This window comes from Salvelinus fontinalis, chromosome 39 (assembly GCF_029448725.1).
Source record: "Salvelinus fontinalis isolate EN_2023a chromosome 39, ASM2944872v1, whole genome shotgun sequence".
In the NCBI taxonomy this organism is placed as follows: domain Eukaryota; kingdom Metazoa; phylum Chordata; class Actinopteri; order Salmoniformes; family Salmonidae; genus Salvelinus; species Salvelinus fontinalis.
Window position 1 is genome coordinate 3,333,461 of NC_074703.1, and position 27,548 is coordinate 3,361,008.

The 27,548-nt window shown below is 45.7% G+C and overlaps 1 protein-coding gene across 1 annotated transcript in view; it reads left to right on the top strand.

Annotated features, from left to right (window-relative positions):
* Positions 1-23,880, top strand: part of LOC129838868 (ras-related protein Rap-1b) — a 125,683-nt gene extending 101,803 nt beyond the window's left edge. Inside the window, exons 5-8 of the mRNA XM_055906101.1 lie at positions 5,061-5,201; positions 9,187-9,330; positions 21,838-21,953; positions 22,487-23,880. Coding sequence (XP_055762076.1) covers positions 5,061-5,201; positions 9,187-9,330; positions 21,838-21,924 — 372 coding nt within the window. The 3' untranslated portion in view covers positions 21,925-21,953; positions 22,487-23,880. The remainder of the gene's footprint in view (positions 1-5,060; positions 5,202-9,186; positions 9,331-21,837; positions 21,954-22,486) is intronic.
* The last annotated feature ends 3,668 nt before the right edge of the window (positions 23,881-27,548 follow it).

Sequence of the window (27,548 nt, forward strand, 5' to 3'; positions counted from 1 at the left end):
GACACACACACACACACACACACCCGCCTCTACCATCGCACCCCCACTCCTATCTCCCCGCCACGGTTGTCTCTAACTACACCTAATGGCCTCTGAGGTTCTGCCGTGTAAACAGTCGCCTTAACGACGCCGGTGGCTACCCCTCATTATCGTGACGCAGTGCGACGCAGCGATGGTGTGGCAGGTTATTCATCTTGGAGGTCGCTACAGACTCACTACTGACAGCAGACAGAGGGATGAAATGAACGACCAACAGAGAGACGAGGTTATTTATCACTCAAAGACAGATCAGCCTCCACCACACTGTCTTCAGTATCTCTACTGTGATCAGCCTCCTCCTCCACCACACTGTCTTCAGTATCTCTACTATGATCAGCCTCCTCCTCCTCCACCACACTGTCTTCAGTATCTCTACTGTGATCAGCCTCCTCCTCCTCCTCCACACTGTCTTCAGTATCTCCACTGTGATCAGCCTCCTCCTCCACCACACTGTCTTCAGTATCTCTACTGTGATCAGCCTCCTCCTCCTCCACACTGTCTTCAGTATCTCTACTGTGATCAGCCTCCTCCTCCACCACACTGTCTTCAGTATCTCTACTGTGATCAGCCTCCACCACACTGTCTTCAGTATCTCTACTGTGATCAGCCTCCTCCTCCACCACACTGTCTTCAGTATCTCTACTGTGATCAGCCTCCTCCTCCTCCACACTGTCTTCAGTATCTCTACTGTGATCAGCCTCCTCCTCCTCCACACTGTCTTCAGTATCTCTACTGTGATCAGCCTCCTCCACCACACTGTCTTCAGTATCTCTACTGTGATCAGCCTCCTCCATAATGTCTTCAGTATCTCTACTGTGATCAGCCTCCTCCACCACACTGTCTTCAGTATCTCTACTGTGATCAGCCTCCTCCATAATGTCTTCAGTATCTCTACTGTGATCAGCCTCCTCCACCACACTGTCTTCAGTATCTCTACTGTGATCAGCCTCCTCCACACTGTCTTCAGTATCTCTACTGTGATCAGCCTCCTCCTCCACCACACTGTCTTCAGTATCTCTACTGTGATCAGCCTCCTCCTCCTCCACACTGTCTTCAGTATCTCTACTGTGATCAGCCTCCTCCACCACACTGTCTTCAGTATCTCTACTGTGATCAGCCTCCTCCACCACCACACTGTCTTCAGTATCTCTACTGTGATCAGCCTCCTCCTCCACCACTGTCTTCAGTATCTCTACTGTGATCAGCCTCCTCCACCACCACACTGTCTTCAGTATCTCTACTGTGATCAGCCTCCTCCACCACACTGTCTTCACTATCTCTACTGTGATCAGCCTCCTCCACCACTGTCTTCAGTATCTCTACTGTGATCAGCCTCCACCACCACACTGTCTTCAGTATCTCTACTGTGATCAGCCTCCTCCTCCTCCACCACACTGTCTTCAGTATCTCTACTGTGATCAGCCTCCTCCTCCTCCACCACACTGTCTTCAGTATCTCTACTGTGATCAGCCTCCTCCACCACACTGTCTTCAGTATCTCTACTGTGATCAGCCTCCTCCACCACCACACTGTCTTCAGTATCTCTACTGTGATCAGCCTCCTCCTCCACCACTGTCTTCAGTATCTCTACTGTGATCAGCCTCCTCCACCACACTGTCTTCAGTATCTCTACTGTGATCAGCCTCCTCCTCCTCCACCACACTGTCTTCAGTATCTCTACTGTGATCAGCCTCCTCCTCCTCCACCACACTGTCTTCAGTATCTCTACTGTGATCAGCCTCCTCCTCCTCCACCACACTGTCTTCAGTATCTCTACTGTGATCAGCCTCCACCACACTGTCTTCAGTATCTCTACTGTGATCAGCCTCCTCCTCCTCCACCACACTGTCTTCAGTATCTCAACTGTGATCAGCCTCCTCCTCCTCCACACTGTCTTCAGTATCTCTACTGTGATCAGCCTCCTCCTTCACCACACTGTCTTCAGTATCTCTACTGTGATCAGCCTCCTCCACCACACTGTCTTCAGTATCTCTACTGTGATCAGCCTCCTCCTCCTCCACCACACTGTCTTCAGTATCTCTACTGTGATCAGCCTCCTCCTCCACCACACTGTCTTCAGTATCTCTACTGTGATCAGCCTCCTCCTCCACCACACTGTCTTCAGTATCTCTACTGTGATCAGCCTCCTCCTCCACCACACTGTCTTCAGTATCTCTACTGTGATCAGCCTCCACCACACTGTCTTCAGTATCTCTACTGTGATCAGCCTCCTCCTCCACCACACTGTCTTCAGTATCTCTACTGTGATCAGCCTCCTCCTCCTCCACACTGTCTTCAGTATCTCTACTGTGATCAGCCTCCTCCATAATGTCTTCAGTATCTCTACTGTGATCAGCCTCCTCCACCACACTGTCTTCAGTATCTCTACTGTGATCAGCCTCCTCCATAATGTCTTCAGTATCTCTACTGTGATCAGCCTCCTCCACCACACTGTCTTCAGTATCTCTACTGTGATCAGCCTCCTCCACACTGTCTTCAGTATCTCTACTGTGATCAGCCTCCTCCTCCACCACACTGTCTTCAGTATCTCTACTGTGATCAGCCTCCTCCTCCTCCACACTGTCTTCAGTATCTCTACTGTGATCAGCCTCCTCCTCCTCCACACTGTCTTCAGTATCTCTACTGTGATCAGCCTCCTCCACCACACTGTCTTCAGTATCTCTACTGTGATCAGCCTCCTCCACCACCACACTGTCTTCAGTATCTCTACTGTGATCAGCCTCCTCCTCCACCACTGTCTTCAGTATCTCTACTGTGATCAGCCTCCTTCACCACCACACTGTCTTCAGTATCTCTACTGTGATCAGCCTCCTCCACCACACTGTCTTCACTATCTCTACTGTGATCAGCCTCCTCCACCACTGTCTTCAGTATCTCTACTGTGATCAGCCTCCACCACCACACTGTCTTCAGTATCTCTACTGTGATCAGCCTCCTCCTCCTCCACCACACTGTCTTCAGTATCTCTACTGTGATCAGCCTCCTCCTCCTCCACCACACTGTCTTCAGTATCTCTACTGTGATCAGCCTCCTCCACCACACTGTCTTCAGTATCTCTACTGTGATCAGCCTCCTCCTCCTCCACACTGTCTTCAGTATCTCTACTGTGATCAGCCTCCTCCTTCACCACACTGTCTTCAGTATCTCTACTGTGATCAGCCTCCTCCTTCACCACACTGTCTTCAGTATCTCTACTGTGATCAGCCTCCTCCTTCACCACACTGTCTTCAGTATCTCTACTGTGATCAGCCTCCTCCTCCTCCACACTGTCTTCAGTATCTCTACTGTGATCAGCCTCCTCCTCCACCACACTGTCTTCAGTATCTCTACTGTGATCAGCCTCCTCCACCACACTGTCTTCAGTATCTCTACTGTGATCAGCCTCCTCCTCCTCCACCACACTGTCTTCAGTATCTCTACTGTGATCAGCCTCCTCCTCCTCCACCACACTGTCTTCAGTATCTCTACTGTGATCAGCCTCCTCCTCCTCCACCACACTGTCTTCAGTATCTCTACTGTGATCAGCCTCCTCCACCACACTGTCTTCAGTATCTCTACTGTGATCAGCCTCCTCCACCACACTGTCTTCAGTATCTCTACTGTGATCAGCCTCCTCCTCCTCCACCACACTGTCTTCAGTATCTCTACTGTGCTCTAACATCTTGTTAACTCAGTTGGAATGATACTGAGGCTCACCCCGTCCAAGCCAGGTGATGGAAGTGTGCAGGGCAAATATTTACACAAGATAAAGAGAAAAGCATTGGATGGATCCTTGCCCGTGTTATCATCCCAAATGACCAGGCTATAGACGGGATCCTTGCCCATGTTATCATCCCAAATGACCAGGCTCTAGACGGGATCCTTGCACGTGTTATCATCCCAAATGACCAGGCTCTAGACGGAATCCTTGCACATGTTATCATCCCAAATGACCAGGCTATAGACGGGATCCTTGCACATGTTATCATCCCAAATGACCAGGCTCTAGACGGGATCCTTGCACATGTTATCATCCCAAATGACCAGACTATAGACGGGATCCTTGCACATGTTATCATCCCAAATGACCAGGCTCTCGACGGGATCCTTGCACATGTTATCATCCCAAATGACCAGGCTATAGACGGGATCCTTGCCCGTGTTATCATCCCAAATGACCAGGCTTTGGATGGGATCCTTGCACATGTTATCATCCCAAATGACCAGGCTCTAGATTGGATCCTTGCCCGTGTTATCATCCCAAATGACCAGGCTCTAGACGGGATCCTTGCACATGTTATCATCATAAATGACCAGGCGATAGACGGGATCCTTGCACATGTTATCATCCCAAATGACCAGGCTCTAGATTGGATCCTTGCCCGTGTTATCATCCCAAATGACCAGGCTATAGACGGGATCCTTGCCCGTGTTATCATCCCAAATGACCAGGCTATAGACGGGATCCTTGCACATTTTATCATCCCAAATGACCAGGCTATAGATTGGATCCTTGCCCATGTTATCATCCCAAATGACCAGGCTCTAGATTGGATCCTTGCCCATGTTATCATCCCAAATGACCAGGCTATAGTTTGGATCCTTGCCCATGTTATCATCCCAAATGACCAGGCTATAGACGGGATCCTTGCCCGTGTTATCATCCAAAATGACCAGGCTTTAGATGGGATCCTTGCCCATGTTATCATGACGGAGCTTTAGATTGGATCCTTGCCCGTGTTATCACCCCTAATGACAAGGCTTTAGATTGGATCCTTGCCCGTGTTATCACCCCTAATGACAAGGCTTTAGATGGGATCCTTGCTCATGTTATCATCTCTAATGACAAGGCTTTAGATGGGATCCTTGCCCATGTTATTATCCCTAATGACCAGCCTCTAGTTTGGATCATTGCCCATGTTCTCATCCCTAATGACAAGGCTTTAGATTGGATCCTTGCCCATGTTATCACCCCTAATGACAAGTCTTTAGCTTCCTGTATGTCTCTCTCTCCTCCACAGGAACAATTCACAGCCATGAGAGATCTGTACATGAAGAATGGCCAGGGCTTTGCGTTAGTGTACTCCATCACAGCCCAGTCCACCTTCAACGACCTGCAAGACCTACGAGAACAGATCCTCCGAGTCAAAGACACTGACGATGTAAGTTATCACACACACATGCAAGGATGCACACACACACACACACACACACACACACACACACACACACACACACACACACACACACACACACACACAGAAAAAGACACAACTACACTACACTCACACATATACACTGAGATCCTAGGAGAGCAGATGGCATGCTGCTACCTTGGGAAGATGGAATGTGTGTGCTCCTGCCCATACATGTACACCTTGATGCAGAATGCCTGGGCTTCAGGCCGGGTCACACGGGGTTAAAACATACTAACTCAGCTGTGTTTCATTTCATTCCTCTCTCTCTCTACAGTAAACCAGGAGAGGATACTAACTCAGCTGTGTGTTTCATTCCTCTCTCTCTCTCTACAGTAAACCAGGAGAGGATACTAACTCAGCTGTGTGTTACATTCCTCTCTCTCTCTACAGTAAACCAGGAGAGGATACTAACTCAGCTGTGTGTTTCATTCCTCTCTCTCTCTACAGTAAACCAGGAGAGGATACTAACTCAGCTGTGTGTTTCCTTTCATTCCTCTCTCTCTCTACAGTAAACCAGGAGAGGATACTAACTCAGCTGTGTGTTACATTCCTCTCTCTCTCTACAGTAAACCAGGAGAGGATACTAACTCAGCTGTGTGTTACATTCCTCTCTCTCTCTACAGTAAACCAGGAGAGGATACTAACTCAGCTGTGTGTTACATTCCTCTCTCTCTCTCTACAGTAAACCAGGAGAGGATACTAACTCAGCGGTGTGTTTCATTTCATTCCTCTCTCTCTCTACAGTAAACCAGGAGAGGATACTAACTCAGCTGTGTGTTTCATTCCTCTCTCTCTCTACAGTAAACCAGGAGAGGATACTAACTCAGCTGTGTGTTACATTTCATTCCTCTCTCTCTCTACAGTAAACCAGGAGAGGATACTAACTCAGCTGAGTGTTTCATTTCATTCCTCTCTCTCTCTACAGTAAACCAGGAGAGGATACTAACTCAGCTGTGTGTTTCATTCCTCTCTCTCTCTACAGTAAACCAGGAGAGGATACTAACTCAGCTGTGTGTTACATTTCATTCCTCTCTCTCTCTCTACAGTAAACCAGGAGAGGATACTAACTCAGCTGTGTGTTTCATTCCTCTCTCTCTCTACAGTAAACCAGGAGAGGATACTAACTCAGCTGTGTGTTACATTCCTCTCTCTCTCTACAGTAAACCAGGAGAGGATACTAACTCAGCTGTGTGTTTCATTTCATTCCTCTCTCTCTCTCTACAGTAAACCAGGAGAGGATACTAACTCAGCTGTGGGTTTCATTTCATTCCTCTCTCTCTCTACAGTAAACCAGGAGAGGATACTAACTCAGCTGTGTGTTTCATTTCATTCCTCTCTCTCTCTACAGTAAACCAGGAGAGGATACTAACTCAGCTGTGTGTTTCATTTCATTCCTCTCTCTCTCTACAGTAAACCAGGAGAGGATACTAACTCAGCTGTGTGTTTCATTCCTCTCTCTCTCTACAGTAAACCAGGAGAGGCTACTAACTCAGCTGTGTGTTTCATTTCATTCCTCTCTCTCTACAGTAAACCAGGAGAGGATACTAACTCAGCTGTGTGTTACATTCCTCTCTCTCTCTCTACAGTAAACCAGGAGAGGATACTAACTCAGCTGTGTGTTACATTTCATTCCTCTCTCTCTCTACAGTAAACCAGGAGAGGATACTAACTCAGCTGTGTGTTTCATTCCTCTCTCTCTCTACAGTAAACCAGGAGAGGATACTAACTCAGCTGTGTGTTTCATTCCTCTCTCTCTCTACAGTAAACCAGGAGAGGATACTAACTCAGCTGTGTGTTACATTCCTCTCTCTCTCTACAGTAAACCAGGAGAGGATACTAACTCAGCTGTGTGTTACATTCCTCTCTCTCTCTACAGTAAACCAGGAGAGGATACTAACTCAGCTGTGTGTTACATTCCTCTCTCTCTCTACAGTAAACCAGGAGAGGATACTAACTCAGCTGTGTGTTTCATTCCTCTCTCTCTCTACAGTAAACCAGGAGAGGATATTAACTCAGCTGAGTGTTTCATTTCATTCCTCTCTCTCTCTACAGTAAACCAGGAGAGGATACTAACTCAGCTGTGTGTTTCATTCCTCTCTCTCTCTACAGTAAACCAGGAGAGGATATTGACTCAGCTGTGGGTTTCATTTCATTCCTCTCTCTCTCTACAGTAAACCAGGAGAGGATACTAACTCAGCTGTGTGTTTCATTCCTCTCTCTCTCTACAGTAAACCAGGAGAGGATACTAACTCAGCTGTGTGTTTCATTCCTCTCTCTCTCTCTACAGTAAACCAGGAGAGGATACTAACTCAGCTGTGTGTTTCATTCCTCTCTCTCTCTACAGTAAACCAGGAGAGGATATTAACTCAGCTGAGTGTTTCATTTCATTCCTCTCTCTCTCTACAGTAAACCAGGAGAGGATACTAACTCAGCTGTGGGTTTCATTTCATTCCTCTCTCTCTCTACAGTAAACCAGGAGAGGATACTAACTCAGCTGTGTGTTTCATTCCTCTCTCTCTCTACAGTAAACCAGGAGAGGATACTAACTCAGCTGTGTGTTTCATTCCTCTCTCTCTCTACAGTAAACCAGGAGAGGATACTAACTCAGCTGTGGGTTTCATTTCATTCCTCTCTCTCTCTACAGTAAACCAGGAGAGGATACTAACTCAGCTGTGTGTTTCATTCCTCTCTCTCTCTACAGTAAACCAGGAGAGGATACTAACTCAGCTGTGTGTTTCATTTCATTCCTCTCTCTCTCTACAGTAAACCAGGAGAGGATACTAACTCAGCTGTGTGTTTCATTTCATTCCTCTCTCTCTCTACAGTAAACCAGGAGAGGATACTAACTCAGCTGTGGGTTTCATTTCATTCCTCTCTCTCTCTACAGTAAACCAGGAGAGGATACTAACTCAGCTGTGTGTTTCATTCCTCTCTCTCTCTACAGTAAACCAGGAGAGGATACTAACTCAGCTGTGTGTTTCATTTCATTCCTCTCTCTCTCTCTACAGTAAACCAGGAGAGGATACTAACTCAGCTGTGTGTTACATTTCATTCATCTCTCTCTCTCTACAGTAAACCAGGAGAGGATACTAACTCAGCTGTGCTTGTGGAAAAAGTAATTTTCTATAGAGCCTATGAATTGAACAACAAAGCAAAAACCCTTCATACCTATCAATGTGTTTAATGTGACCTCGAATAATATTAAACTTCTCTCTCTCTCCCCCTATATTATCTCCCTCTCTCTTTCCTGTCTCCACTCTTTTTATATTTCTCTCTCCCCCTTTCGCTGTCTCACCCTCTCCCCTTTTCTCTGTCTCTCTGCCTCTCCATCTCCCTGCCTCTCTCCTGTTTCTCCCTCTCTCCTCCTTTCGCTGTCTCTCCATCTCCCTGCCTCTCTCCTGTTTCTCCCTCTCTCCTCCTTTCGCTGTCTCTCCATCTCCCTGCCTCTCTCCTGTCTCTCCCTCTCTCCCCCTTTCGCTGCCTCTCCATCTCCCTGCCTCTCTCCTGTCTCTCCCTCTCTCCCCCTTTCGCTGTCTCTCCATCTCCCTGCCTCTCTCCTGTCTCTCCCTCTCTCCCCCTTTCCCTGCCTCTCTCCCTCTCTCCCCCTTTCTCTGTTTCTCTGCCTCTCCATCTCCCTGCCTCTCTCCTGTCTCTCCCTCTCCCCCTTTCTCTTTTTCTCTGCCTCTCCATCTCCCTGCCTCTCTCCTGTCTCTCCCTCTCTCCTCCTTTCTCTGTCTCTGCCTCTCCATCTCCCTGCCTCTCTCCCTCTCTTCCCCTTTCTCTGTCTTTCTGCCTCTCATCTCCCTGCCTCTCTCCTGTTTCTCCCTCTCTTCTCATTTCTCTGTCTCTCTGCCTCTTTATCTCCCTGCCTCTCTCTTGTCTCTCCCTCTTTCTCTGTCTCTCCCTCTCCCCTGCTTCCACTCCCCCCTTCCCTCCCTGCTCTCTCCAGGTTCCGATGATTCTGGTGGGTAATAAATGTGATCTGGAGGATGAGCGTGTTGTGGGGAAGGAACAGGGACAGAACCTGGCCAGACAGTGGAGCAGCTGTGCTTTCCTGGAGTCCTCCGCAAAGTCCAAGATCAACGTCAACGAGGTGAGTACAACACACACCTCACACACCCTGCATCACTACACCCTGCATCACTACACACCCTGCATCAGTACCCACACACCCTGCATCACTACACACACACCCTGCATCAGTACCCACACACCCTGCATCAGTACCCCCACACACCCTGCATCAGTACCCCCACACACCCTGCATCAGTACCCACACACCCTGCATCAGTACCCACACACCCTGCATCAGTACCCACACACCCTGCATCAGTACCCACACACCCTGCATCAGTACCCCCACACACCCTGCATCAGTACCCCCACACACCCTGCATCAGTACCCCCACACACCCTGCATCAGTACCTACACACACTGCATCAGTACCTACACACACTGCATCACTACACACACACCCTGCATCAGTACCTACACACCCTGCATCACTACACACACACACCCTGCATCAGTACCCACACACCCTGCATCAGTACCCACACACCCTGCATCAGTACCTACACACCCTGCATCACTACACACACACCCTGCATCACTACACACCCTGCATCAGTACCTACACACCCTGCATCACTACACACACACCCTGCATCACTACACACCCTGCATCACTACACACCCTGCATCACTACACACCCTGCATCACTACACACCCTGCATCACTACACCCTGCATCACTACACCCTGCATCAGTACACACACACCCTGCATCAGTACACCCTGCATCACTACACCCTGCATCACTACACCCTGCATCAGTACACACACACCCTGCATCACTACACCCTGCATCAGTACCTACACACACTGCATCAGTACCTACACACCCTGCATCAGTACCTACACACACTGCATCAGTACCCACACACCCTGCATCAGTACCCCCACACACCCTGCATCAGTACCCACACACACTGCATCAGTACCCACACACCCTGCATCAGTACCCCCACACACCCTGCATCAGTACCCACACACCCTGCATCAGTACCCACACACCCTGCATCACTACACCCTGCATCACTACACCCTGCATCAGTACCCACACACCCTGCATCAGTACACCCTGCATCACTACACCCTGCATCACTACACCCTGCATCAGTACACACACACCCTGCATCACTACACCCTGCATCAGTACCCACACACCCTGCATCACTACACCCTGCATCACTACGCCCTGCATCAGTACCTACACACCCTGCATCAGTACCCACACACCCTGCATCAGTACCCACACACCCTGCATCAGTACCCACACACCCTGCATCACTACACACACCCTGCATCAGTACCTACACACCCTGCATCACTACACACACACCCTGCATCACTACACACCCTGCATCAGTACCCCCACACACCCTGCATCAGTACCCACACACCCTGCATCAGTACCCACACACCCTGCATCAGTACCCACACACCCTGCATCAGTACCCACACACCCTGCATCACTACACACACCCTGCATCAGTACCTACACACCCTGCATCACTACACACACACCCTGCATCACTACATACCCTGCATCAGTACCCACACACCCTGCATCAGTACCCCCACACACCCTGCATCAGTACCTACACACCCTGCATCAGTACCCACACACCCTGCATCACTACACACCCTGCATCAGTACCCACACACCCTGCATCAGAACCCACACACCCTGCATCAGTACCTACACACACCCTGCAGTAACAGGTTCTGTATCTCCTATGAACAGTAACTTTAATCAACAGGTTCTGTACCTCCTATGAACAGTAACTTTAATCAACAGGTTCTGTATCTCCTATGAACAGTAACTTTAATCAACAGGTTCTGTACCTCCTATGAACAGTAACTTTAAACAACAGGTTCTGTACCTCCTATGAACAGTAACTTTAATCAACAGGTTCTGTATCTCCTATGAACAGTAACTTTAATCAACAGGTTCTGTATCTCCTATGAACAGTAACTTTAATCAACAGGTTCTGTACCTCCTATGAACAGTAACGTTTATCAACAGGTTCTGTACCTCCTATGAACAGTAACTTTAAACAACAGGTTCTGTACCTCCTATGAACAGTAACTTTAATCAACAGGTTCTGTACCTCCTATGAACAGTAACTGATAGGATTAAAGTGTGTTGTTGCTGTCAGTAGCAGTGTGGGATATTTAGTCTGAGGTTAATCAGTAACCTCACTAGTAGCTGAACCTTCCCTCCTTCTGGTCCCACTGTGTTTACAACGGACTCTGATGTCACACAATGGTGCTGTCTGTGTGTGTATCTGTGTGTGTGTCTTTGTCTGTCTGTCTCTCTCTCTCTGTGTGTGTGTGTGTGTGTGTGTGTGTGTGTGTGTGTGTGTGTGTGTGTGTGTGTGTGTGTGTGTGTGTGTGTGTGTGTGTGTGTGTGTGTGTGTGTGTGTGTGTCTGTCTGTGTGTGTGTATCTGTTTATGTTTGTTTGTGTGTGTGTGCGCCCAGCTGCCCAGGGCCACCAGAGGCTACCAGCCAGCGACGTCCCCTCATCTGGCCTGCGTCACCTCTGTATACACACACACACACACACACACACACACACACACACACACACACACACACACACACACACACACACACACACACACACATAAACAAATAGCAGCCTCACCCTCTCTGTACACATAGAAATCACTTTCCAACATCTAGTCAAACACACACACGTCAGGCAGTCTACTTCAGTCAACAACACAGTGTTTTGTTCCACCAAGACACAGGGCATTCAGAAAGTATTCAGACCCCTTGACATTTTCCACATTTTGTTACGTTACAGCCTTATTCTAAAATGGATTAAATTGTTTTTTCCCCTCAGTAATCTACTGTTGTGACTTTGATTAATGTGATGACGGTTATTTATCAATAACTAACTATGTTTAATTGTTACCCGATTTTAAATGAATCATGTAACAATGAACTCATTAGGATTTGGGGCACCACGGAATATACCGTCTCCCGAATTCAACTCTAAAAGATATGTTATATATCGATAACAGTCACTTATTAATCATTACCTCATATCAGTCTCTGTCAACGGTGTGTACGGGAGGTGAAGTCAGGTGCAGGAGAGCAGAGTGTAGTGAACAGGCGCACTTTAATTCCGTTCCAAAATACACAGCACATAAAAACAATAAGGTGCCAAAAACACGGAACATGACAAAAGTAAAGCGCCCGACAATAATCCACATAACAAACAAACAATTGCACACAAAGACATGATGGGAAACAGAGGGCTAAATACATGTAGAATGATTAGGGAATGAAAATCAGGTGTGTATGGAACAAGACAAAACAAATGGATATATGAAAAATGGAGCGGCGATGGCTAGAAAGCCGATGACGTCGATCGCCGAACGAACAAGGAGAGGAGCCGACTTTGGCGGAAGTCGTGACAGTCTCATTCTGAATGTCGCAGACTTCTTGAATCCGCAAGAACCCCAGCCTTTTCTGATTATTCAGGTCTACACAAATTGATTGAATTATTTATTTACTAACTAACTAAATAACACAGAATACACATACACAGTTACATGAGACAAAAGTCCCTAGTGGACTTATAAGATATTACGGCTTGTTACACAATGGAGAAGGTGGTGGGGACAATAGAGAGAGAGGGAGAAGGGGGTTGGGACAATGGGGAGAAGGGGGTGGAGGGCTGCAGAGATGGTTGTCCTTCTGGAAGGTTCTCCCATCTCCACAGAGGAACTCTGGCGCTCTGTCAGAGTGACCTTCAGGTTCTTGGCCATCTCCCTGACCAAGGCCCTTCTCCCCCGATTGCTCAGTTTGGCCGGGCGGCCAGCTCGGTTTTTGCTCTGACGTGCACTGTCAAATGTGGGATCTTATATAGACAGGTGTGTGCCTTTCCAAATCATGTAAATTTTATTTACTTAAAGTGGACTCCTATCAAGTTGTAGAAACATCTCAAGGATGATAAATGGAAACCAGATGCACCGGTGCTCAATTTTGAGTCTCATAGCAAAGGGTCTGAATACTTATGTAAATAAGGTATTTTTGTTTTTATTTATCATACATGTGCAATAATGTCTAAAAACCTGTTTTCGCTTTGTCATTATGGGGTCTTGTGATGTCATTATGGGGTCCTGTGATGTCATTATGGGGTCTTGTGATGTCATTATGGGGTCTTGTGTGTAGAATGATGAGAAAAAAATATGTAATCCATTTTAGAATAAGGCTGTAACGTAACAAAATGTGTAAAAGGGGAAGGGTTCTGAATACTTTCCGAATGCCCTGTATGTTTGACAGTTGATTTTCAATGCTGAACCTATTGCTTCAGAATAATACGTCTCATTTAGCAGTTTGTGTTTCTTGCTCTGCATTCAGTTTGATTACCAGTTCCAGATATCGGGCCGTGGCCTTAATGTTAATCTCTTCCTAAACAGCCTCGCTCATTCCATCGTTAAATCTGTCTCTGTCTGCCTGCCTCCTCTCCCCTTCATCTCTTCAAAAAAAATAAAAAAAATACTAGGCTACAGCCCAACCACACCACTACAGCCTTTCACTTAGATAATGAAGGGATGGCATTGGACTTAATGTCTCAGAATCAGCAGCAAGCCTTTGTATTTGTATTTATTATGGATCCCCATTAGTTCCTGTCAAGGCAGCAGCTACTCTGCCTGGGGTTTATTATGCATCCCCATTAGTTCCCCCTAGGCAGCAGCTACTCTTCCTGGGGTTTGTTATGTATCCCCATTAGTTCCTGCCAAGGCAGCAGCTACTCTTCCTGGGGTTTGTTATGTATCCCCATTAGTTCCTGCCAAGGCAGCAGCTACTCTTCCTGGGGTTTATTATGCATCCCCATTAGTTCCTGTCAAGACAGCGGCTACTCTTCCTGGGGTTTATTATGGATCCCCATTAGTTCCTGTCAAGACAGCGGCTACTCTTCCTGGGGTTTATTATGGATCCCCATTAGTTCCTGCCAAGGCAGCAGCTACTCTTCCTGGGGTTTATTATGGATCCCCATTAGTTCCTACCAAGGCAGCAGCTACTCTTCCTGGGGTCCAGCAAAATTAAGGCAGTTTATACAATTTTGAAAACATTACAATACATTCACAGATTTCCCCACACACTGTGTGCCCTCAGGCCCCTACTCCACCACTACCACATATCTACAGTACTAACTGTATGTGTGTGTATATAGGGGGATAATGCAGAGATGCCGTTGGGCTTATATAATGAAGAGATGGCATTGGGCTTCATGTCACATCATCAACAAAGGCCAAACCCGGTTCTGCTCTGAGTCAAGAGTCCACTATCCCAGACAGCACTTTCCTGCCCCAGGCCTTATTCATTTATTCTCTCTTTCACCACTGTGATAGGCTACAGTAGCTGTGAGGTCAGTCAGTGGGGTTTAATGTGGGTTGACCCCTGACCCGTTACACCACTATAAACCAGGTTTAATGTGGATTGACCCCTGACCTCTGGGGAGTTACACCACTATTAACCAGTTATCCCATTAAGCACCAGTCTCTAGCTGGTCTGAGCCATGGTCTGAGCCATGCTCTTGGTTTAAGTGGTGATAGAGATTATCCATTCTAATAGAGATTATCCATTCTAATAGAGATGACTCCATTCTAATAGAGATGACCCATTCTAATAGAGATGATTCCATTCTAATAGAGATGACCCCATTCTAATAGAGATGACCCCATTCTAATAGAGATGACCCCATTCTAATAGAGATGACCCCATTCTAATAGAGATGACCCATTCTAGTAGAGATGACTCCATTATAATAGAGATGACCCATTATAGTAGAGATGACCCCATTCTAATAGAGATGACTCCATTCTAATAGAGGTGACCCCATTCTAATAGAGATGACTCCATTCTAATAGAGATGACCCCATTCTAATAGAGATGACTCCATTCTAATAGAGATGACCCATTCTAATAGAGATGACTCCATTCTAATAGAGATGACTCACTTCTAATAGAGATGACCCCATTCTAATAGAGATGACCCCATTCTAGTAGAGATGACTCCATTCTAATAGAGATGACCCCATTCTAATAGAGATGACCCCATTCTAATAAAGATGACTCACTTCTAATAGAGATGACTCCATTCTAATAAAGATGACTCACTTCTAATAGAGATGACTCCATTCTAATAGAGATGACCCCATTCTAATAGAGATGACCCCATTCTAATAGAGATGACTCCATTCTAATAGAGATGACTCCATTCTAATAGAGATGACCCCATTCTAATAGAGATGACTCCATTCTAATAGAGATGACCCCATTCTAATAGAGATGACCCCATTCTAGTAGAGATGACCCATTCTAATAGAGATGACCCCATTCTAATAGAGATGACCCCATTCTAATAGAGATGACTCCATTCAGAGATGACTCCATTCTAATAGAGATGACCCATTCTAATAGAGATGACCCCATTCTAATAGAGATGACCCCATTCTAATAAAGATGACTCACTTCTAATAGAGATGACTCCATTCTAGTAGAGATGACTCCATTCTAATAGAGATGACCCCATTCTAATAGAGATGACCCATTCTAGTAGAGATGACCCCATTCTAGTAGAGATGACCCCATTCTAGTAGAGATGACTCACTTGTAATAGAGATGACCCCATTCTAATAGAGATGACCCCATTCTAATAGAGATGACTCCATTCTAATAGAGATGACTCCATTCTAATAGAGATGACTCCATTCTAATAGAGATGACTCCATTCTAATAGAGATGACTCCATTCTAATAGAGATGACTCCATTCTAATAGAGATGACTCCATTCTAATAGAGATGACTCCATTCTAATAGAGATGACTCCATTCTAATAGAGATGACTCCATTCTAATAGAGATGACTCCATTCTAATAGAGATGACTCCATTCTAGTAGAGATGACTCCATTCTAATAGAGATGACCCCATTCTAATAGAGATGACCCATTCTAGTAGAGATGACCCCATTCTAGTAGAGATGACCCCATTCTAGTAGAGATGACTCACTTCTAATAGAGATGACCCCATTCTAATAGAGATGACCCCATTCTAATAGAGATGACTCCATTCTAATAGAGATGACTCCATTCTAATAGAGATGACTCCATTCTAATAGAGATGACTCCATTCTAATAGAGATGACTCCATTCTAATAGAGATGACTCCATTCTAATAGAGATGACTCCATTCTAATAGAGATGACTCCATTCTAATAGAGATGACTCCATTCTAATAGGATGACCCCATTCTAATAGGATGACCCCATTCTAATAGAGATGACTCCATTCTAATAGAGATGACTCCATTCTAATAGGATGACCCCATTCTAATAGGATGACCCCATTCTAATAGGATGACCCCATTCTAATAGGATGACCCCATTCTAATAGAGATGACTCCATTCTAGTAGAGATGACTCCATTCTAATAGAGATGACTCCATTCTAGTAGAGATGACCTATTCTAGTAGAGATGACTCCATTCTAGTAGAGATGACTCCATTCTAATAGAGATGACTCCATTCTAATAGAGATGACTCCATTCTAATAGAGATGACTCACTTCTAATAGACATGACTCACTTCTAATAGAGATGACTCACTTCTAATAGAGATGACTCACTTCTAATAGAGATGACTCACTTCTAATAGAGATGACTCACTTCTAGTAGAGATGACTCACTTCTAGTAGAGATGACTCACTTCTAGTAGAGATGACTCACTTCTAGTAGAGATGACTCACTTCTAATAGAGACTGTAGGTCTTTGGTTGATCCACAACCTGTGTCATTGACAACAAGCTGGCTCCATTAGAGAGATGCCATTGTCAACAGGAAATTGGCTTTATGGGTAGTACCAGCCTAAGATATATCCTTGTTTCCTGGCATGATAGCACCCTCTCTCTCTCACTCACTCACTAACATCTGATTGATATTGGTTTAATCACTATAATTATGCAATTGGCTCGAGCTGTAACCATTGATTATATCCAAGGGTATGTTTCATGTCTAAAGAGTGCAGATTCAGGACAGGAGGCTGTCTGCTCCAAATGGATGTGATGTGGTGTGTGTATGTGAGTTATGTAACACTCTGGGTGTGTGACAGTGACAACTACAATTACCCCTAGTCGTACAGCTTTGTCTGTTACCCCTAGTCATACAGCTTTGTCTGTTACCCCTAGTCATACAGCTTTGTCTGTTACCCCTAGTCATACAGCTTTGTCTGTTACCCCTAGTCATACTGCTTTGTCTGTTACCCCTAGTCATACAGCTTTGTCTGTTACCCCTAGTCATACAGCTTTGTCTGTTACCCCTAGTCATACAGCTTTGTCTGTTACCCCTAGTCGTACAGCTTTGTCTGTTACCCCTAGTCATACAGCTTTGTCTGTGACCCCTAGTCGTACACCTTTTTCTGTTACCGCTAGTCGTACAGCTTTGTCTGTTACCCCTAGTCGTACAGCTTTGTCTGTTACCCCTAGTCGTACAGCTTTGTCTGTTACCCCTAGTCGTACAGCTTTGTCTGTTACCCCTAGTCGTACAGCTTTGTCTGTTACCCCTAGTCGTACAGCTTTATCTGTTACCCCTAGTCGTACAGCTTTATCTGTTACCGCTAGTCGTACAGCTTTGTCTGTTACCCCTAGTCATACACCTTTGTCTGTTACCCCTAATCATACAGCTTTTTCTGTTACCCCTAGTCATACAGCTTTGTCTGTTACCCCTAGTCGTACAGCTTTGTCTGTTACCCCTAGTCGTACAGCTTTGTCTGTTACCCCTAGTCGTACAGCTTTGTCTGTTACCCCTAGTCGTACAGCTTTGTCTGTTACCCCTAGTCGTACAGCTTTGTCTGTTACCCCTAGTCGTACAGCTTTATCTGTTACCCCTAGTCGTACAGCTTTATCTGTTACCGCTAGTCGTACAGCTTTGTCTGTTACCCCTAGTCATACACCTTTGTCTGTTACCCCTAATCATACAGCTTTTTCTGTTACCCCTAGTCATACAGCTTTGTCTGTTACCCCTAGTCGTACAGCTTTGTCTGTTACCCCTAGTCGTACAGCTTTGTCTGTTACCCCTAGTCGTACAGCTTTGTCTGTTACCCCTAGTCGTACAGCTTTGTCTGTTACCCCTAGTCGTACAGCTTTGTCTGTTACCCCTAGTCGTACAGCTTTGTCTGTTACCCCTAGTCGTACAGCTTTGTCTGTTACCCCTAGTCGTACAGCTTTGTCTGTTACCCCTAGTCGTACAGCTTTGTCTGTTACCCCTAGTCGTACAGCTTTGTCTGTTACCCCTAGTCGTACAGCTTTGTCTGTTACCCCTAGTCATACAGCTTTGTCTGTTACCCCTAGTCATACAGCTTTGTCTGTTACCCCTAGTCATACAGCTTTGTCTGGTGAAATAAAATAATCAGACCATTCCTTCATTCTGACCAGTTTGTGATACTATAAATACACTATTGTCAAAGATACTTCATATAGTCTAAAATACTTCACATAGTCTAAGATACTTCATTCTTGTCTAAGATACTTCATGTCTTAAATACTTAAATATTTGACTGCAACATTTTGAGAACATACAGTACCAGTCAAAAGTTTGGACACACCTACTCATTCAAGGGTTTTTCTTTATTTTTACTATTTTCTACAATGTAGAATAATAGTGGACATCAAAACTATGAAATAACACATATGGAATCATGTAGTACGCAAAAAAGTGTTAAACAAATCAAAATATATATTATATTGTAGATTCTTCAAAGTAGCCACCCTTTGCCTTGATGACAGCTTTGCACACTCTTGGCATTCTCTCAACCAGCTTCATGAGATAGTCAACTGGAATGCATTTCAATTAACAGGTGTGCCTTGTTAAAAGTTAATTTGTGGAATTTATTTTCTTCTTAATGCGTTTGAGCCAATCAGTTGTGTTGTGACAAGGTAGGGGTGGTTTACAGAAGATAGCCCTATTTGATAAAATACCAAGTACATATTATGGCAAGAACAGCTCAAATAAGCAAAGAGAAACGACAGTCCATATTACTTTAAGACATGAAGGTCAGTCAATTCGGAAAATTTCAAGAACTTTTAAAGTTTCTTCAAGTGGTCACAAAAACCATCAAGCGCTATGATGAAACTGTCTCTCATGAGGACCGCCACAGGAAAGGAAGACCCAGAGTTACCTCTCCTGCAGAGGATAAGCTCATTAGAGTTAACTACACCTCAGATTGCAGCCCAAATTTATTATTCACAGAGTTCAAGTAACAGACACATCTCTACATCAACATGTTCAGAGGAGACTGTGTGAATCAGGCCTTCATGGTCGAATTGCTGCAAAGAAACCACCACTAAAGGACACCAATGAGAAGAAAGGACATGCTTGGGCCAAGAAACACAAGCAATTGACAGTGGAAATCGGTGGAAATCTGTCCTTTGGTCTAATGAGTCCAAATTTGAGATTTTTGATTCCAACCGCCGTGTCTTTGTGAGACGCAGAGTAGGTGAACGGATGATCTCTGCATGTGTGGTTCCCACCGTGAAGCATGGAGGAGGAGGTGTGATGGTGCTTTGCTGGTGACACTGTCAGTGATTTATTTAGAATGTAAGGCACACTTAAACAGCATGGCTACCACAACATTCTACAGTGACACGCCATCCCATCTGGTTTGCGCTTAGTGGGACTATCATTTGTTTTTCATCAGGACAATGACCCAACACACCCCCAGGCTGTGTAAGGGCTATTTGACCAAGAAGGAGAGTGATGGAATGCTGCATCAGATGACCTGGCCTCCACAATCACCCGACCTCAACACAATTGATATGGTTTGGGATGAGTTGGACCGCAGAGTGAAGGAAAAGCAGCCAACAAGTGCTCTGCATATGTGGGAACTCCTACAAGACTGTTGGAAAAGCATTCCAGGTGAAGCTGGTTGAGAGAATGCCAAGAGTGTGCAAAGCTGTCATCAAGGCAAAGCGTGGCTACTTTGAAGAATCTCAAATATAAAATGTATTTTGACACTTTTTTGCTTACTACATGATTCCATATGTGTTATTCCATAGTTTTGAATGTCTTCACTATTATTCGGCAATGTAGAAAATAGGAAAAATAAAGAAAAACCCTTGAATGAGTAGGTGTGTGCAAACATTTGACTGCTACTGTATATACAGTTGCTCTGAATGAGTCATGATCTATCATTAACCAATAATAAACCCTTAGGTGAGTTCTCACAGATTGAGACGTGATTTGTCTGTCTAGTAAATATTGTGGCCTGAGGTGTCATCTTGTCTGGTTGGGATGTGAGTGACATCACTCACGCTGTCCACTGAGATCTGGTCTGAGCCTTGGGCCTGACTAAACCGCTCTGACTGACTCTAAAACCATCTATCTGACAGGGTGTGAATCCATCTAGTCCAATGGCACACTCTGCCATTTACATGTATTCTCTCATGGTTTAGCTTTTTCAAACCAAGACACCTGTGACTGTTTCCTAACACGATACCCATGGCTGCCCACTGTTTCTTAACACGATACCCATGGCTGCCCACTGTTTCTTAACACGATACCCATGGCTGCCCACTGTTTCTTAACACGATACCCATGGCTAGCCACTGTTTCTTAACACGATACCCATGGCTAGCCACTGTTTCTTAACACGATACCCATGGCTAGCCACTGTTGCTTAACACGATACCCATGGCTAGCCACTGTTTCTTAACACGATACCCATGGCTAGCCACTGTTGCTTAACACGATACCCATGGCTAGCCACTGTTTCTTAACACGATGCCCAGGGCTGGCCACTGTTTCTTAACACGATACCCATGGCTAGCCACTGTTTCTTAACACGATACCCATGGCTAGCCACTGTTGCTTAACACGATACCCATGGCTGGCCACTGTTTCTTAACACGATACCCAGGGCTAGCCACTGTTGCTTAACACAATACCCATGGCTGGCCACTGTTTCTTAACACGATACCCATGGCTAGCCACTGTTTCTTAACACGATACCCATAGCTAGCCACTGTTTCTTAACACGATACCCATGGCTAGCCACTGTTGCTTAACACGATACCCATGGCTAGCCACTGTTGCTTAACACGATACCCATGGCTGGCCACTGTTTCTTAACACGATACCCATGGCTAGCCACTGTTTCTTAACACGATACCCATGGCTAGCCACTGTTTCTTAACACGATACCCATGGCTGGCCACTGTTGCTTAACACGATACCCATGGCTAGCCACTGTTTCTTAACACGATACCCATGGCTAGCCACTGTTTCTTAACACGATACCCATGGCTGGCCACTGTTGCTTAACACGATACCCAGGGCTAGCCACTGTTTCTTAACACGATACCCATGGCTAGCCACTGTTTCTTAACAGTAGCCACTGTTGCTTAACACGATACCCATGGCTAGCCACTGTTTCTTAACACGATACCCATGGCTAGCCACTGTTTCTTAACACGATGCCCAGGGCTAACTTGTATCTAACTATTGCTGTGTCTCTCTGTGTTTCAGATCTTCTATGACCTGGTCAGGCAAATCAACAGGAAAACCCCAGTACCTGGGAAGACACGCAAAAAGTCCAACTGTCAGCTCCTCTAATACACAGCTGCTCTGTCGCACTGAGTCAGGTGAGAACCATTTGTAGGAGTCAGAATGCCACTGCCTAATTGAAAAGACAGTTGTAGGCATTTGGCTGCGGCCTCCTTGTCCTAAAACCGAGGAATATCTCGAGCAAGAACTTCTGCCTCTCATATTAAGAGACATCATATGGTGCAGTTAGAAGTGTCATTAATGTCTCTATACCTTTCTCTCTCTCTTTATTTCTTTCTCTCTCTCTCTCTCTCTTTCTCTATCTTTCTCTCTCTCTCTTTCTCTTATTTCTCCATCTACCCACCTTCTCTCTCTCTCTCTTTCTCTTCTCTCTCTTTCTCTTCTCACTCTCTCTTTCTCTCTCGCTCCTCCCTTTCTCTCTCTATCTACCCACCATCTCTCTCTCTATCTACCCACCTCTCTCTCTCTACCCACCTTCTCTCTCTCTATTTCTCTACCCACCTTCTCTCTCTCTCTCTCTCTACCCACCTTCTCTCTTTCTATTTCTCTACCCACATTCTCTCTCTCTCTCTCTCTCTCTCTACCCACCTTCTCTCTCTCTCCCTCTCAGGTCTGATTTGCTGCTGTCTCTCTCAGCAGTGCCAGCATTCCGACGTTACTAAAACCTAACATGGAATGGACTTTCCTGTGTGGTGACGCCCCTTTAACAACAACAACCAACCAACCAACCAACCAACCAACCAACCAACAAACCAACGGATTCAAAGCTACAATACATCAGTTTTTACACACAGATTAACCATTATCACTCTCCAGTGTCACGAGAACAAGATTTCTACTTACAAATATATATATTCTAACTGTATGCAACTGAAATGGAAAAAATTAAGTTCAGAAAATAAAGTAAATTTAATAAATAAAATAGGTAAATCAGTCAATAATGAATCAAAATAAAATCCCGATCCCTACACACAGTGTTATTGCTAACGGAGACAGTAGCCGTAGAAACGGATGTCTAACCAGAATGTGCACGTTGCCATGGTGAGTAGCTACAACGTTGCGATATATTTATAAGCACCTCTATATTAGCCAGAGTAAAAAGTCCCAAAGAGCATCTATATAGTCCGGTTCATACAGCTAACTTGCTCCAGTGGTTTATTTTCTAACTTTTTATTTGTAACCTTTTTATATTTTCCTTCGATCATTCAACATAATTTTTCTGTCTTTTTATTTCTTTTTAAATTACTAGTTTTGTCTCTACTGAGAGATGCTATACTGCGACAGCTATTGCTATGAGTTTTATTTGAGGAGTAAACCTGTGGATACAACAGTGATTATTATTATTGTATGTGAGTTTTATTTGAGGAGTAAACCTGTGGATACAAAAGTGATTATTATTATTATGTGTAAAAAAGAAGAAAAAAAGGTATCATGTTTTTTCAGTAACTATCATATTGTCTTTTAGCCTGATGATGTTGCCTTCAAATAGGTTCTTTTTTTGTTCTGGAGAATCCAACTATGATCCAATCATCTTTCTTTCTGGAGAATCCAACTATGATCCAATCATCCTTCTCTGTCATGCCTGGGTTTCCTTGTGTGCGTCTGAAATGGCACCCGAGTGTACTACATTTGACCAGAGCCCAATGGGTTTCCCTATTGGTTTCCCTATAGGCCCTGGTCAAAAGTAGTACACTATATAGGGAACTAGGGTGCAATTTTGGAGGCAGCTCTTGTGTTGTTTACAAAGATGTTTGTACAGTGGGGTTTTTCAATTGGGGTTGTGGTCAAAGAGGGACTGGACATTTTACCAAGCTACCAAACTTCTGAGACACCAATGGCCAGACGTGACTGGGCGATCCTCATCATGTTTTTTTTACTTTATCCTTCCAAGGCCGTCTCTCATTGGTTGGTTTGTCCAGTTAGCCAATCCCCTCTCATGGAATCTGCGATCTACAACAGGAAGTAAAGATTTTTAATACGAAAAAAATAAAGAACAACATGTCATTGGTGATGTCATTCTCCACACTTCCGTTGTTGTAGAGCAACGTTTCTCAAACTAGGTCCTGGGGACCCCAAGAGGGACACCTTTTGGCACTGCATAGCTGATTCAAATAATCAAGCTTGATGATTATTTGAGTAATCTGTGTAGTGCTAGGGCAAAAACCAAAACATGCACCCGGGGGGGGGGGGGGGGGGGGGGACCGAGTTTGGGAGACGCTACTGTAGACTCTCACTGTACTCCCTCTCCTTTTCTAAACCAGCCACTCTCCCCTTCTCCCTCCCTCCCACAGCCCCTATCTCCCCCTGTCCCCTAGCCTCTTTCCCCTATCTCACTCTTCCCCAGCCCCTCCCCATCTCCCCAGCCCCTCCCCTCTCCCCTAGCTCTCCCCCAGCCCCTCCCCCATCTCCCTCAGCCCCTCCCCATCTCCTCTAGCCCCTCTCCCCCAGCCTCTTCCCCAGCCCCTCCCCCATCTCCCCCAGCCCCTCCCCTGTCCCCTTGCTTGCTAATGCATCTGTTGTCAGCTGAGGATATGAAAACCAAATATTGGATCCTGTCAGTAAAGAAACTTGCCTGTTAGTAACTATTTCACCTGTGTAATACTTGGTGTGACCTGTTTCCTGTCAGTCTGTCAGATGATGATGATGATGATGGTGATGAAGAGTAACCGTGTGGGGTTGTTATCTGTTCTATAGTGAATGTGGGGGGAGGGGGGACAAACTAATGTGTTTGAAGCAGCAGGGAATAAGACTGAAATACAATAAGAACCACAGCAATGTAGAGATGATGATGATGATGATGAAGAGGAACAGGCAGAACTTGGATGAGACGGGGGGGTGCGTCCCCAATGGCACCCTATTCCCTACATAGTGCACTACTTTTGACCATAGCCCTATGGGCTTAGGTTGCCATTTGAGACGCAGGGAGGGAGGGAGGGAGGGGGGGGTTAAAGTTGCACGTTTGTTGTGAGTTGCGTGACCTCTGTTGACCTCTTGTAAGAGAATGCCTTTGTTGCTTTGTGTTGCTGTGATGATAACCAACAGCATCAGTCCTGGTGGACAGACCATGTGTACCATGTCCCCCTTACAGAGCCACAGTATTGGACATGCAATGTCATCTGCCTATTATGGGGTTGGGGAGGGAAAAGAGGGGTGGCCAAATGTAAACTAAAAAGCCTTAATTGAAGTGGTGTATTTTGTATAACCCAGCATCTGTAGTTCAATAAATTGGATTGCCATGCAAGGGCGTTGCCATGACGCCGGCCCGCAGCCGGAATGTTCTGTGTTGTTGTTGATGTTTTAGCCATACAGATTGTTTTATCTCTGTGGTTTAGCCATACAGATTGTTTTATCTCTGTGGTTTAGCCATACAGATTGTATTATCTCTGTGGTTTAACCATACAGATTGTTTTATCTCTGTGGTTTAACCATACAGATTGCTTTATCTCTGTGGTTTAACCATACAGATTCTTTTATCTCTGTGGTTTAGCCATACAGATTGTTTTATCTCTGTGGTTTAGCCATACAGATTGTTTTATCTCTGTGGTTTAACCACCTCCCCATCTTGTGATGCACATGTGTCAAACTCATTCCATGGAGGGCAGAGTGTCTGTGTGTTTTCGCTCCTACTTGATTGACAAATGAAGGTCACTGATTAGTAAGGAACTCTCACCTGGTTGTCTAGGTCTTAGTAAGGAACTCTCACCTGATTGTCTAGGTCCTAGTAAGGAACTCTCACCTGGTTGTCAAGGTCTCAGTAAGGAATTCTCACCTGGTTGTCTAGGTCTCAGTAAGGAACTCTCACCTGGTTGTCTCGGTCTTAGTAAGGAACTCTCACCTGGTTGTCTAGGTCTTAGTAAGGAACTCTCACCTGGTTGTCTAGGTCTTAGTAAGGAACTCTCACCTGGTTGTCTAGGTCCTAGTAAGGAACTCTCACCTGGTTGTCTAGGTCTTAGTAAGGAACTCTCACCTGGTTGTCTAGGTCTTAGTAAGGAACTCTCACCTGGTTGTCTAGGTCTTAGTAAGGAACTCTCACCTGGTTGTCTAGGTCTTAGTAAGGAACTCTCACCTGGTTGTCTAGGTCATAATTGAAAGGAAACCCCAAACCAGCAGACACTAGGCCCTCCATGGAATGAGTTGGACACCCCAAACCAGCAGACACTAGGCCCTCCATGGAATGAGTTGGACACCCCAAACCAGCAGACACTAGGCCCTCCATGGAATGAGTTGGACACCCCAAACCAGCAGACACTAGGCCCTCCATGGAATGAGTTGGACACCCCAAACCAGCAGACACTAGGCCCTCCATGGAATGAGTTGGACACCCCAAACCAGCAGACACTAGGCCCTCCATGGAATGAGTTGGACACCCCAAACCAGCAGACACTAGGCCCTCCATGGAATGAGTTGGACACCCCAAACCAGCAGACACTAGGCCCTCCATGGAATGAGTTGGACACCCCAAACCAGCAGACACTAGGCCCTCCATGGAATGAGTTGGACACCCCAAACCAGCAGACACTAGGCCCTCCATGGAATGAGTTGGACACCCCAAACCAGCAGACACTAGGCCCTCCATGGAATGAGTTGGACACCCCAAACCAGCAGACACTAGGCCCTCCATGGAATGAGTTGGACACCCCAAACCAGCAGACACTAGGCCCTCCATGGAATGAGTTGGACACCCCAAACCAGCAGACACTAGGCCCTCCATGGAATGAGTTGGACACCCCAAACCAGCAGACACTAGGCCCTCCATGGAATGAGTTGGACACCCCAAACCAGCAGACACTAGGCCCTCCATGGAATGAGTTGGACACCCCAAACCAGCAGACACTAGGCCCTCCATGGAATGAGTTGGACACCCCTGCTGTAATGGTACTGCTTTCGTCTTTACTCCTCAGTAGCTTTGAGGTAGAGGAGGGTGAGACAGCCAGATACACAGACATACATGAATAGAACCAAGAGGTGAAGGGAAGTTTCAGAAATGTTCCTGCTCTGTAATGTAAATCTTGCAGTAAGCAGTTGAGAGACAGCACAGTTAGCAGCACCACCAGTCACACTAGGTACCATACTCCAGGAAGTGGGATGTCTTGTTGAATACAAGATCACAGCAGAGCAGCCCAGACTCGGGTTCGTATAGAAGTCATCTATCACTCCATTGGCAGATATTCTGTTTCATGTACCTCTCTTGCCCACTCTCTTTCTCTCACAGTCTCTCCCTCCCTCTCTATTGCTCTCTCTCCCGCACTCTCTCTCTCGCTCTCTCTCCCACTCCCTCTATTGCTCTCTCCCACTCTCTTTCTCTCGTGCGCTCTCTCTCCCTCACTCTCTTTATCTCTCTCTCCATATCTCTCTCTCCCTCTCCATATCTCTCCCTCTCTCCATATCTCTCTCCATATCTCTGTCTGTCAGGGGAAAAGTCATTATCAGACAGTGGCTAGAGCAGAGCTGCCTTCTGGACAGTTAGACTCCATACCATACATATCCTACATCTCTTTGTGTATATAGAATCACAGAGCATATGATCTATTGAAAATATGCTTGCTGATCTCTACTCTGCAATAATTTAATTTCTTCTTTAATCCCGTGGATGACATGTTGATCTGAGGATCTGAGGCCCTCAGGTCCTGTTATCGCATTACTTCCTATAGGGCTGCTATTCAGCAGGATGG